General features: G+C 42.2%; 1 protein-coding gene across 2 annotated transcripts in view; it reads left to right on the plus strand.

The window, feature by feature from the left end:
* The window catches only part of LOC124709130 (serine protease HTRA2, mitochondrial), a 47034-nt gene extending 40690 nt beyond the window's left edge, over positions 1 to 6344 (plus strand). For both annotated transcript variants that reach the window (XM_047240792.1, XM_047240791.1), the window contains exons 6-7: positions 3651 to 3816; positions 6035 to 6344. In XM_047240792.1, the coding sequence (XP_047096748.1) occupies positions 3651 to 3816; positions 6035 to 6197 (329 nt within the window). In that variant the 3' untranslated portion in view covers positions 6198 to 6344. The remainder of the gene's footprint in view (positions 1 to 3650; positions 3817 to 6034) is intronic.
* Positions 6345 to 14898: the final 8554 nt, after the last annotated feature.

The following is a 14898-nucleotide window of genomic DNA, read 5'->3' on the forward strand; positions in this document are numbered from 1 at the left end:
GCCAGCCATCCAGGGTGTCGTTGACTGCAAGTGCCCTGTGTAGAACATTCTAATGGAATGCAACTTTCAGAGAGCATGAGAAATCTGTTAAGGAAAGCCTTACGTTTGTCATCTATGTTATCGGCAGTAAAAACATCCTGCCATTTTTATTCCTTAATGAGGCTCAAAAAACTCTCAATTGCCATTGGATTAGCTTTTCTACACAGCTTGTAATTAAATATAAATTTTGTTTGCGTACAAAAATCTTTCAGCGTTAAAATTTGTGCATCATGGTCTGAAAGGCCATTCATCCTTTTACTAACAGAATACCCATCTAGCGATGAAGAATGAATAAAAATATTGTCTGTGGTTGTGCTGCTTTTCCTCTGCACCCTGGTTTAAAAAAAAAAAAAAACCACACACACACACACACACACACACACACACACACACACACACACACACACATACACAATCTGCATCAATCCATATGAATTTAGGTGTTCTTCCAACAACCTTTTTCTTGCACAATCAAATACAATATTAATATTGAAGTCACCACATGTAACTAATTTTTGGTACTTCCTATAAAATGAACCAAGAACCCACTCTAGCTTGAACGGAAATGCTGTGAAGTCACAGTTGGGGGACCTAATAAATAACAATGATTAGAAGTTTAGTTTCACTAAATTAAACTGCCCTTGCACAATATTGAAATACCTGTTCAGTGCAGTGTTGTGATACATCTACGGACTCAAATGGAATACTGTTTATACTCTGCAAAGAACTCCTTGAAAAGCAGCCAGCTAATCTGTATCCTGGTAAAGGAAGCCTCTGAATTTTTAAATTATTTGTGTTCCAATATACTAATAATGTCAGAATCAACATCTATAAACAGTTCACTAACTTTATCTCTAATACATCTTATATTTTGGTGAAATATGCTAATTCTTTCACTACTTGGATACCTGATCTCCTTTGAAGGTGGTCCCTTTGTTAAAGGGACTTCCTTTAAGCAGGGATACCTATCAACTGACTTCAGTCTGAAAAAGGTGCAGCTCTTAACACAAACAACTACAGGAATTTTTCGATGAGTAATCCCACAACCACCCACTACACTGCCGGCCTCCCCTTCCCATACCTATTGAGGTGCAGGCCGTGCCTAGTGAACTCGATCTTTTGATAGACTCAGCTGGCACCACTGCAATGTGAGCCATGCCCTCCGCCATCAGTGCCTTCTTCAGCCCCATGTTAATGGCATAACATCTGCATTAAGATGAGGCCAATCACAATGCTGAAACAGTTGCATGAAGTGCACATTGGTGCCACCAGTTTGAGTAGCTAACTTTTCCAGGTCACCACCTTCATCATACTCCCGGTCCCTATCAAGACTGTTCCCAGCTCTAACCGCAATCACCATCTGATCCTCTTTCATAAAATTCCCACATAGCTCCCTTATGTTAACCATGCACTAGGCTTCATAATGCTGGTGACTTTTACTCACTCCCCAAAACTTACTGCAACTGGTAGGCTACACCTCTTCTTTGTGAACTACCTTCTGTTAGAAGTTGCAACTGACTTAGGCTCCCTAACTGCTGAGGCTGCTGCATGTTTCCTATACCTACTGCTGCAAGAGATGATGGAGTGGTTAAGGCACCAGACTCATAAATAGGAGGAATGTGGTTCAATTCATTAACTGTCCATCCAGGTTGACGATTTCTCCAGTAATGAAGTATCCAGTCCACAGTCGTAAGGTCAACTATGAAGACAGAGTGCCACTGGTAAAATGGCTACAGAAAACTGTGCAGTTTCTTTGGCAGTTGGGCCATAATGTTGTCGATTCATGAGAGCAAGACCAAGTTCCCATCTTCAAGAATGATATGAATTATGACACTAAGATATCAGACATAATTCTTCATTAGGTTTAGAAAAACAGACAAGTACAACTTGCACAGCATGGCTGCTGTCTTCTCCAGGCACTAAGGTCTGACTCGGGCCTCAGTCTTCTCTGCTGGTGAGTATCAATCTATCCTAATACATATTGTTATTACTCCTTCCTTCCTGGATTTTCTGTTGTTCAGGGTTTTGAATGGTTTCTTTAACAGCACAACTGTATGGAGCACTGTTTGAAGGGTTGTAGGGAGAGACAGAGGTGCACAGTTACTGCTGTAAAGTAAAATAGAAACCTATAGAGCAGCACAAATGACACAACACAGACATTCGTGAGGTATTTTGCCATAGTTACATGCCACTGACTTGGATCGAAATATGTGCTTCAGTTTGAGGAGCAATGAAGCATACAACAGCTGCTACTTCATGTGGTAGATGAAATTTAGTTGAGGTGTTCACACACCATCTGCTCTCAATTAAACCATTGCAGAATTTTGGGAAAAAGAAGTGCACAAATTTTCCATGCCCATTTTCATTTTGATTAACTTCTCGTGATGTGGTTCAGGGTCATGTAGAAGTTTCTAGAAGAAATCATATTCACCATTGACTTTAGACAGCATTTATTTTCACAGTTGCAGTATACCACTTGATACCGGCATTAAGGCCAAAACTGCATTTGTGAAAATAAATGCTTTCAACAGTCACTGGTGAATGACATACAGTACTTTAAAAAATATTTTAACTTTATTTGGCTTACAGAAACATTCCATGAAAGGTTACTGTTTTTATTAACCTCCTTAATTCTGGGAAGAACATTATCGTACTATTATCTTCACCAGCTGCATATGAAGGACATTGGAGCATATTGTCAACTACCTTCTTTTTTAGATCTGAGAATTCAGTCAGCTCCTGAGTGGTTTTCATTGGGAATTCAGGAGATCCTGCTTCACCACAGATAATTTGATCCTGTTGCCAGCAGCTACACAACAACCTAACAGGCTCTGTGTTTGAGCCAAGGAAATGATCTGCTCGCGGAATGCATAAATATGTTGAAACAAGCTAAGTATAGAGCTCCAGTTCTTGCAGTGCATGGAGCAAAGTGGACTGGGAAATAGAAATTCACAGGTAGCTGGGAGCAGACTGTATTGCCGACACTTGTGAGTTACTGTCAGCAAAACAGATAACAGAATTCACTGCAGTATAGAAACGTCACATAACTTTGTGACATGTCGATAGCACCTGATGACGGCAATTATCTTTGTCTAAACTCTGTTGTGCTTTAGTTTTGTAATTTTATAACCCCCTTCCTCCCCAGAGAGATAAGGGAGGTAGAGATAGACAAAGACAGGGTAGAGGAGGAGATGTACTGAGAAAGGGGCTGGAGGAGGAGATGGACAGAGAAAAGGGCTGACAGACAGAGCCAGAGGGGGGGGGGGGGGGGGGACAGAGAGGGGGGAGAAGAGTAGATGTATGCAATACATGTGCAAAATACTTAATTTCGTACTTTTTCTTCTTTGTTTTTGTTTCTGTCTATTTTGAGGCATTTTTAAATCTAGAGAAATTGTAAGACCAGCTCTAATCATTATTCTCTGTGTAACCTTAATTTTTGTAATTGCATTTTCAAAAGATGGACAGCGTACATTTGTATCCATTTTTGCTTCTCAGTGTTGTTACATAATTTGTGTCACCACATTAAATGCCATTTCTCTTTATTTGTTACATCAGTTAGTCTTTATTTTAATTGGACACGTGCATTTCATAATGAGACTTTAACGTTCCAGGGGCACCTACAGGGCTATCAACAAAGCGACGTTATATGGGCATAACAATGCTCACACTAACTCCAGATATTATATATGAACTTCAAAGCCGAAATCGTCCAATTCCACCTGATGTGACACATGGTGTACTTGTATGGAAGGTGGTGGTTGGATCACCTGCTTACAGGTTGGCAACTAAATTCATAACTATTATTATTGTTTTTAATGAGTCATGGGAAGATCATATGGCATAAAAAGTGATCCACATACATAGTCAGTAGCTTGCAGGAGTTGCTACTAATACATTCTCAATGATAAAATTTGTTTATACCTGGCTTCTGCTTTCTGTCAGTGACCTTATCTTATTTAATTATTTATTTCTGAAGTGATTGCAATTTTAAATCACCGAAGTTGTAAATTGTGAGACTCAGCTGTTATTTATGTCTTCCCAATTTTTAACTTCTCTCTTACATCATCCTCATGAGTCTGAGTAAATGGATAAATGGTAAATGCGAAACCAGAATTTTAATTTAGATTTCAAAGCAAATGAAAATTGTGGTTATCTATTATTCTGTTAATAGCTATTCCTGCTCACTTCAATGAGTCACATCTGTATTGTTTTCTTATGTCATACTAATATATAACACAAATTTAGACTGCTTGTGCACTTAGTAAGTCAACTCGTTGAGCTATACAATAGCCATAATGAATAAAATCTCTAAAATGTAACTACCATCAAATGAAGTGGAGATGCCGAGTCACTGATGGGCCCAACAGAAAGACTGTCATGTCAAACAAAGATTTTGGCCAAACAGGCTTTCATCCACACACACACACACACACACACACACACACACGGCCTTGGATGCCAGAAACTATGATCATGTGTGTGCCTGTATTGTCTAATTCTGATGAAGGTCTGTTTGGCCAAAAGCTTTGACAGTCCTTTTCTTGGGTTTATCTGCTATATGATGAGTAGCTACTAACCTTTTCATAATTTTGTCATTATTCTATCCTAGATTTTCCATTGTTTGATTTTACCATCAATGCTTTCTCACTCAGATTTGGTTGGAGGAGAAAGACTGCAGGCAATATGGTGAAACTGTGTGACAGGTTGTTGTACGTTAGCACAGTGCTTAGTACTTTTTGTGTTAAATCATGAAACATTTGATCAGTGGCAATGTCTCTTTTCATCGTCGAGGCATTCTTGCATTTAATTTTGGCTACATGAATATAAAATTCTAGCTTAGAAATAATTTCACTGATCCAGCATATGGCTCAACAAGGGAGTGTAAGTTTTCAGAAATGTCCTATTAGGTTTTCATCCTTTGAATGTTTCCAACAAGACAATAAATGATTTCTTGAAGACCAAATAATGTCCTGAGATGACTGAAGAACCGTCCCAGCCACTGACAAATCGGAATTAGCTACAGCCAGAGTTTGCTCTTAAATCGAAATTGACTAAGCCCCCACCCCCACCCACTGTCCCATCTCCTCAAAGTGATTATTTGGTGTTGAAAAGTCTCAGAATACTATGTGCTGTTAAGGACACTGAGGCCTGATTGGTGTGAGTAGCAGTCATGGCTGGGGATACAGACGAGGTGTAGGGTGGGAATTGGTGGGGAGACAGCTGGTAAGTGTTGGTGAAGATGTTATTGTGCGGCTTGTGGAAGTGTACAGGGATGTGGCAGAGACAGGGTGATGAGCTGCTAGGTGCAGTGTCAGGAGCCTATGCGTTTGGTGGGGGGGGTAATAAAACAGGAAATGGAAAAGGACTGCCACATGTGCACTGGGTGGACAAGAGGCATGTGTGAGGAAACAGTGGGAGCAAGGAAGGGCGAAGAGGCAATACTGAGGCCATGGGGGGGGGGGGGGGGGGGGGGGGGGGGGTTCGGGAATGAAGTACTTGTTGCAGAGAGAGTTTCTAAATACACAGTTAAAAAAGGGTTATTTTGGTGGGAAGAATCCAGATGAAATGGACAGTAAAGGAGTCATTCAAGTTAAGCACATTATGGTACAGGGCTTGCTTGGCAACTGGGTGGTCCTGTTGTCAAGCCCAGAATTTGGTGCTAACCATTCATGTGAACAGACCGTTTGTTTGTAAAATGCTGCACTTCCAGACTGTAGCACCTAGAACTGCTTAGCCACCCCGGCCGGCTGAATGATAATTAAGGTTTTGTCTTTGTCCAGTGACGATATTCTAAATTTGGAATACTAATTTAACATAAGTAAATTATGAGTTGGTTGATAAATCTGTTAGAAAATTAGCAGATTTTGGTTATTAAATCTCACTGGATAAATTTTCACTGTTGTGGATGTTAATGAAAATCAGTAGTTTTACACTCCATAAGTTTTTTTTTTTTTTACATTCGTTGTACTATCTCAGTCTTCTTTTATGTTGACAGTGGTGGTCTGATGCCTGGCGATATAGTAACATACATCAACGACGTTCCTGTTTCTTCGGCAACAAATATTTACCAAGCATTGGAAACTTGTACTCGATTGGAAATGATTGTTGTGCGTGGATTTCAGAAATTTAAGGTCACAGTTATACCTGAAGATCCCTGATACAGAGGAATAAGGTATTCTAAGCCATGTGTGATATGTATTTGATGCCAGTTGAAAAGTGAAATGAAAACTTCAGATAAAGTAATTTATTGTTTGTACACAATACATATGCATATATTTTACAAGAATAAAGTATATTTGTTGGTATGTAAGAATGCTTCTTTGTCCTATTTATTTTAGCTAGTAATATACCCCATACGTCATAATCATGATAAAGGTTATTATGTATACCTTGCCAGCTGACCAAAACACATACTCCTTACTCAAACTACAGGAAATCCAGGATGGAATGAAAGGGAAGTTGCCACTCACCATACAGCAGAGATGCTGTCGCATATAGGCGTGACAAAAAGACTGTCACAAATAAATCTTTCAGACAGTAAGGCCTTCGTCAAAAATAGACGACGGACACACCCACACGATTGCAGTCTCAGGCAACTGAAGCCACCAGTTGCCTGAGAATGCAGGTGTGCGCCCGTGTGTGTGTGTGTGTGTGTGTGTGTGTGTGTGTGTGTGTGTGTGTGTGTGTGTGTGTGTGTGTGTGTCATGTCCGTTGTCTATTTTTTGATGAGGGCCTTACTGGCCGAAAGCTTTATTTGTGACAGTCTTTTTGTTGTGCCTAACTGCGACTCAGCACCTCCACTATATGGTGAGTGGCAACTTTCCTTTTCGTAATATTGTTATACTCCTCACTCACTTCTTTAAAGAAATATTTTCTTTAATATGATAGGGTAGCCAGAGTCTATTTCAGCAAAATCCTCCTGGTTATTGGCTGATATTGCAAGCATTCATCAGTGTGATTACTTGTGGCTTATGGTTGTTGCTTTATATTTGAAAATGGGTGGGGTTTTGCCACATCTCTCTCCCCCCCTCTTTCCCCCTCCCCCTCTTCCCCCCTCCCCCTCTCTCCCCCCTCTCTTCCCCTCTCCCACCCCACACACCCCGCCCCCACACATACACATTTCTTTATGGTGATTTGTTTCAGACAATCAGATCCATTTTCAAACTATGGCCTACCAATGATTTTTTGGTGTTAACAGAGGCAAAATTACATCCTGTTTCCATGATTGTACATACAAGGTGAATGTTACATAAAGCATTACAAATATTTTTCATCTGTGCAATGATTTTTTTTTTTACATCCTTTAAAAACATAACTGTAATCATACAGTTCCAATCAGTGTACATGTGAGTAACCACCTTAGTAACCAGATATTCATTATTCCTCACCAGCAATCATTATATAGAAACAAAACTCTAAACTTCACATGAACACATAATGTGTGTTGTGTTGTTCTCGCCAATGGATGCAGCCAGAGCTGGTGCTCTGAGACTGTTTCTGACTGGCACCAGAGGTGGTGTTTTGAAGCTTGCCACAAGCGTAGCCCAATCAACAATCTCTGCACCACCACCACCAATGAGATGTACTTTTGCATCATGATAACTGGTGGTCACAGGCAGCAACAGGGCTCGTGTCCAGCATTGGCACACAACAATTCTAGTACGGAGTTCCAGAATTGCTGTTCCTGGGAGACTTAGTCTACATGTGGAGTCTCCTTTAGCTTTCGTGTAGGGACAAGTGTTTACTACAGTGTTTAACAGTGTGGTGCCCATGACAGACATAGTCTTGTTGACACTATATATTCAGTAACATATGCCTTGACAAGCCACTGTTTAGTTGTGCCTGTCTGCAAGCACATCCATTGAGTTGCTGTACAACTTTAGTTAAGTACCACAGTGCAATAAAGTGTATATTTGTGGGTCACAAATTTGTTTGCAGCATCACTGTTCCTCTTAATACCTCCAGGCACCTAAACTTAAACATGTACAATACCTAAACATGTACAAGCTGCTCTACCTAGATGACCCATACCTATCAATGTGTATTCTTTCCAATTGAATGCAGCGAACTGAAATGCTGTGCTGCCCTAGTCGCCCCATAACCTTGGTAGAGATCACTAGCAATTATATGTAACAATTTCATATGACTGAAACATCACACATGACTTTTAGTCAATGGTAACAAACCCCTCTTAACACAACAAACCTTCATTACAATTTTTGTATTTAATTACAATCATTCAGATTTCTTTTATGTTCACAATTGTGATATATGTCTTGCATTATAACTTTTAAACAATACTGTGTGCTGTATTCAGCTAACATAGTAAAATATTAAAACTTTTAAAATCCATTTATTGCTGAAACAGATATATTCCTCAAATGTACCATATGATTAGTCTCATCACTTATATGGAAATGTCCTGCCTACAGCACATTTCATATGTGCACTGGCCTGATATAAGACAAATGGTCTATACCTTGTTACACAGTCATTAAGTTACAACATTATATTGATCGTATGCTATCATCTCACATCATAAAATAAAAAAAAAAATGAACGCTCATACCAGTGGTTATCAGATGTCTATCAATGTGTCTCTCATCCAGCATGTGTGAAATTCATGAAATACATCCACTGTATAAGGGAATCACAACAGTGAAAATTCATGCCAGATCCGGACTTCCTGTACAAAGGAGGACATTTTAATTGAAAGTCGCTGCCGGGTGTCGGCTGTTAACAACACAGGCACTGCAATATTGTATTTAAGAAGAATTATGCAAGAACAACATTGCATCATTCTTCTGAACAACACAGGCAGAGGAATGATGCAATGTTCTTGCATAAAAACCAGGTTCAGGTTCCGGTCTGGCACTAATTTTCATTTTAGTCTTTCCACTATATAGCTGATGATTGCACTGGCCACTGTGAATACATTTAATGTATTTCATAATGGCTGTAGTTGCTCCAGTGCCTGTTTTGACATGCATACATGACCAAAGGAACATTGCATCATTCTTCTTAACAACACAGGCACGGCAATATTGTAATTACAAAATTGTTCCACACAATGAAGGAACATCACATTGTTCTTCTTAACAACACAGGCATGACAATATCGTAATGTTGCACTTACTCTCGTGCACTATATAGTTGGGTGGCTGGAGTGATAGCCACATTGTGAGTCCAAACATCATTACATTACTTACAAGCTGTAACCAGTATATATAGTATAATATTAAAACAATACTGAGGATTATAGAAATATATAATTAGTGTCTTGTCTAGGAATACCCTGTGCATTATTAAATATGTTTTGTTGAACACCACACACCAGTCTGTAGTGCTGAAGGAGCTCTAATACAACTAACATTTCATGTTGCCCTTCCCTTTTATATTGTTGAGACTCAGTATGTTATTACATTGGTGATTATCAGTTATAACTGATTCCTGAACAGGACAAAATAGCTGTTAAATCTTAATTCTGACTGTTCATTCATTAGTTTTTCAGGCTCTTTATTACTATATACAAGGGTAGTTTGATAAGTTTGGTAAATTTCCTTGAACAAATGGAACATTCATTGTTGATAAGCTCGAGTATTCCAAGGACTGTATACAGAACTTCAGCAATATACAGTGTACAGTTCATTGTTGACAGCCATCTGAATTGGTCAATGTGTCAACTGCGATCGATAATGGAAGGAAAGGGGGGGGGGGGGAGGAACCAGTTTTTTGTACTGTTATTAAACATTTTCATTTGAAGGGTTGATTGCTTCACAAATCAAAATATAATTGGATGAAGTTCACGCGGATTTTGCACCATCATTGAAGACCATTTACCTTTTGGTTAAAGAATTTAAATGTGGTTGGACAAGCCCCAAAGATGAAGCATGCTGGGCTGTCCAACTGAGAAACCATTGACAAAATGGTAATGCAAGACCACTGAACAAACATTCATACGATTGCTGAGACTGTAAGCATCTCAGCTGAGCAAGAGCATAGTTCCCTGCACAGAGAATTGGCCTCCCAGGGGGCCTCACTGCTCTCTGGCACGTTCATGCTTGGCTACCATGGGGCCGCAGCCTTTGCAGCATCTTTTCCCTTCCATGCTGTATGTCTACCCTCTTGCTGTTCTTTTCCTCCTCCTTTGGGGAATGTGTCTCGGCTGTTTTTGGAAATGTATTGTGCATTTTCAGTGGTCAGTATCAGAATACTCTTCACTGTTTTTTGTTCCTTTTTTCTTTCTTTGCTCACCTTCTCCTATCGTTCATCTGATTAGGCATTTGAGGCTCCTCTGAGATGTCTGATGCATAACAGGTGCATAATTCCCAAACCCATGTTGTCAGGTAGGATTCATACGTGCCTGCTGGTACAGGCCAGGCTCAGGGAGGGGTGATTGCCTCAGCTGCTGCCTTCCTAAATTGCCGATTGGTCCCTCTGTCAGGTGTTTGGTAGGTGCAACCTGGGGTGTGAACAATCACCTAAGGTGGGTGCATCCCCTTGTGAAGGGGGCCCCCAGCTGGAAGGAGTGCACCATTATTGGAGATATTGCCAATCATGGAGGATTTTCTTGCAATGAGCCAATCATCTTCACAGTCTATGGCTACCAAACATAAACAGAATGAGGCTAACGATCCAATTACTCTCTCAGCTCCACCACGGTATCTAGTGGTTTCATGTACTGAAGATGGTCAGTCCTTCACTACGGTAAATCCATTTGTTATTCAGAAAGGTGTTGATGCAATTTCAGGCCCTGTGTGCTTTTGGAGACTAGTTAAGATTCTCAAGCACAAAAGCTGCTTGCAGCTTCGCTCCACCATGGCTGTCATGTTCATGCTGAGGCCAGTCGAATGCTAAATTCTTCCCATGGTGTTATTTGCACTAGCTGCTTGATGGTCTGAGTGAGGCAGAAATCCAAATGTACCTCTATGATCAGTGTGTCATAGCAGTCCATTGGGTGATGAAAAAAGTAGATGCCTCTTTAGTGCCCGCACACACACTCTTTCTCACAGAGTGGTTCTTTTTTCAAAGATCGAAGCAGGTTATGAAGGTATCACACTCGGACCATGTATTCCGAACCCAATGCGCTGATAACAGTATCATCATTACAACCACACTCGGAGAGTCCTGTCGACACCCAGCCAAGTGTGTAACCTGTGGTAGGGATGCTCACAATGGCGATTGTCCGCCTCCTTCTCCCCGCTGCACCAACTGCAATGGTGACCTTGCCGTCTCCTCCCACAATTGTCCCGTGTATCTCAATGAGCAGGCTATCCAGGATATCGGGGTGAAGGAAAAAGTACCTTACCCGGTTGCTCGCAAGTTGTTTAAAACTCTGCATTTTACCATCTGGCACCCACAGTACTGTTTTTACTACATCTCACTCCACAAAGGACATGGCCATGCATACATGCTGCCTCAAATTTAGCACTGCGGTTGTGAAATCGCCCAACCTCACGGAAGCATCCCTGTCTCCTCCTCAGCTGTGCAACATGCCACCAAACTTTTGCCTCACGGGGTGAAGTCATCAGCTACACAACCTACAGGCTGGAAAGGACAGAAGGAATTGTCCCGTGAAAACTTCCTATGTCCCTTCTCCAGCCAACAAACATCTGAGTCTTCCTCTGCCAACCAGGAAGGCTCCAAGAAGTCAAAGACCAACAATCTTCCCCTTCGCCTACTCAGAGAGCCTTTCCGACGGTGTTGCCACTTGATACCCTCGCCCAGCCAACCTCAGGTTGCCGGTGCGCACCACCAACGGTTTTTCTGCCCTGGACTCCGCAGGCTGACGAAGAATGCTGATGGTCCTGTAGGCCTCACAGAGTGGGATCTCCCCACCTCTGTGTCCTCTAGTAGTGAGTCTGTGAAGGCTAGCACTTGGCATCTTTTCCTCGCCATGACTCTCCTCCAATGGAACATACGCGATCTTCGATCCAACAAAGAGGATTTACGTCTGCTCTTAGACCCAAGTGTCCAGTTGTTCTCTTCCTTCAGGAAATAAAACTGCTTCATCACGCATTTCTCCCCAGTCCGTTTTGACCATCCCCCTGCGGGAAGGTATTCCATCTCCTGGGGGAGTCATGCTGTTCAAATGGGATGAAGTTCATAGTCAACCCATCTGCCTGACTACATGCCTGCAAGCTGTTGTAGTTCGCCTTATCCTTCCTCACTTGACCTTTTTCCTTTATACCCTTTACACCCCTCCGTCATACAATGTCCCCGGTGCAGACTTCCTTCAGCTTATTGGGCAACAACCTCACCCCTTTCTGCTGCTCTGTGACTTTAATGTGCACTGTCCCCTTTGGGGTTCTCCCAGAACCTTTTCAATCAACTTTACCTCTTCTGCCTTAACACAGGAGCATGCACGTTCCTTTCAGACTCCACACACACCTATTCTCATTTCATGGCCCAGCTTGCCCATTGTCTCGAGTGGTCCGTTGTCTCGGACACATACTTTAGCAATCATTTCCCGTGTGCTACCTGTTTGCTCACTCTAACACCACATACGTGCACACCCAAATCACAGCTTACTAAGGCCGACTGGTGGGTTTACTCCTACCTGGCAACTTTCGGCGAACAACATTTCCCCAGTTGTGATGACCAAGTAGAATATCTTGCAAACGTTATCCTTACTGACGCAGACCATTCCGTTCCTTGCATTTCCACTATGGGACTTAACTTCTGAGGTCATCAGTCCCCTAGAACTTAGAACTACGTAAGCCTAACTAACCCAAGGACATCATACAAACATCCATGCCTGAGGCAGGATTCGAACCTGCGACCATAGCGGTCACGCGGTTCCAGACTGTAGCGCCTAGAGCTGCTCAGCCACTTCGGCCGGCTCCTTGGCAGACTGAGGCTTGCTGTGATGCAATTTGCACACAGATACATGCTCTCTGCATTTTTAACTCTCATCCTATGATGGCAATCAGCATCATTATAAAAAAACTGCATGCACAGTGTCAATGCATACTTCGGGATAGCAGAAAAGCTGGCTGCATGCATTCACTAGTTCTTTTAACAGTTCCACTCCCTCTTCCATCATGTGGGCCAACCTCCAATGGCTGTCTGGGACCAAGATCCATTCCCCAATATCCAGCCTCACAACAGCAGACGATGTCATCATTGACCCAATTGCTATCTCCAACACCGTGAGCCACCATTTTTCAGAGATTTCAAGCTCCTCCCACTATCATGCTGCCTTTCTCCATTGGAAACAAGTGGAGGAGCCTCGGGTGATACACATCTCTTCTCCGAATCGTGAGTGCTACAATGCCGCATTTGCTATGAGGGAGCTAGATCATGCTCTAACTTCATACCGATCCTGCACCCCAGAACCAGAGATGTTCACATTCAGATGTTGCAGCTCTTTTCGCTTGCGGGCAAGCACTTTCTGCTTAATACATACAACCACATCTAGGCAGACGGCATATATCCCAGATGCTGGCGTGAAGCCACTGTCTTATCCATACCTAAGCCCAGTAAGGACAAACACCTTCCTTCTAGCTACCACACCTTGTCTGTCGCAAGCTGTGTTGGCAAGGTGATGGACTGTGTCATTCATGCCCAGCTGGCATGGTAACTTGAGTCTCGCAATTTACTAACCACTGCTTAGTGTGGATTTCAAGTGTACTATTCTGCACTTGACCATTTCACCACTTTGACCACCCATGTCATGAATGATTTTCTGCAGAAATCCCAGACTGTGGACGTGTTTTTCGATTTGGGGAAAGCCTAAGACACCTGCTGGAGGACTGATATCGTCCGTACTCTCTACATGTGGGGGATCCATTGCCACCCGCTCCGTTTCCTTCAGGAATTTTTAAAAGACTGAGTTTTCAAGGTAAGTGTGGGTTCTGTCTTGTCAGACACCTTTATCGAGGAAAACGGTGTGCCTCGGGGCTCCATCCTGAGCATTGACATGTTTGCTATCGCCATTAACCCTATAATGGTGTGTCTCCCAACGGGCATCTCTGTCTCCCTTTTCAGTGACAATTTTGCCATCTATTGCAGTCCACCATAGACCTGTCTCATTGAGTGGTGTCTTCAGCAATGTCTTGATTGTCTTTACTCATGGAGTGTCGACAGTGGCTTTCATTTTTCCATTGGCAAAACTGTTTGTATGAATTTTTGGAGCACAACTGGTTTGTTTCCACTGCCTTTACAGCTTGGGCCTGTTGCTCTGTTCCTTGAAACTATTAAATTCCTGTGGCTCATGCTCAATAGAAAACTTTCTTTGTCCTTCCATGTGTCTTACCTGGCAGCCCGCGGTGTGCAGTCCTTTAATGTCCTACGTGTCCTCAGTGGTACTAACTGAGGAACAGATCAAATGACCCTCCTCCATTTGTACCGGTCCCTAGTCCGTTTGAAACTAGACTATGGGTGTTTCGTTTATGCGTCTGCATGTCCGTACCTCTTGTGCCGTCTCAATACTATCCATTGTCATTGCATCTGTTTGGCCTGTGGCACCTTTTGCCTAACCCCATTGAGAGTCTGTATGCAGAAGCTGCTGAACTACTGCTGTCCTACCACTGTGACTCTCCTCAGCAGATATGCACGCCGTTTATCTGTCATGTGCGGCCACCCATCCTATGCCTCCTTTTTCGATGACTCCTTTGATTGTCAGTATGGGGCATGTTGCTCTTCTCTGTTACCTCCTGGATTTCGCTTTCGGCTCTTGCTCTGGCAGCTTAACTTCACGCTCACATATCTGAGAACCTATTTCATACGATGCACATTAACTGTCTGCAGTGGGGCACCATATCAAATGCTTTCTAAAATCTAAAAAAATGGAATCTGCCAGTTGCCCTTCATTCATAGTTCGCAGTATGTAACGTGAGAAATGGCAAGCTGGGTTTT

Source organism: Schistocerca piceifrons, chromosome 7, assembly GCF_021461385.2.
Source record: "Schistocerca piceifrons isolate TAMUIC-IGC-003096 chromosome 7, iqSchPice1.1, whole genome shotgun sequence".
Taxonomy (NCBI): Eukaryota; Metazoa; Arthropoda; class Insecta; order Orthoptera; family Acrididae; genus Schistocerca; species Schistocerca piceifrons.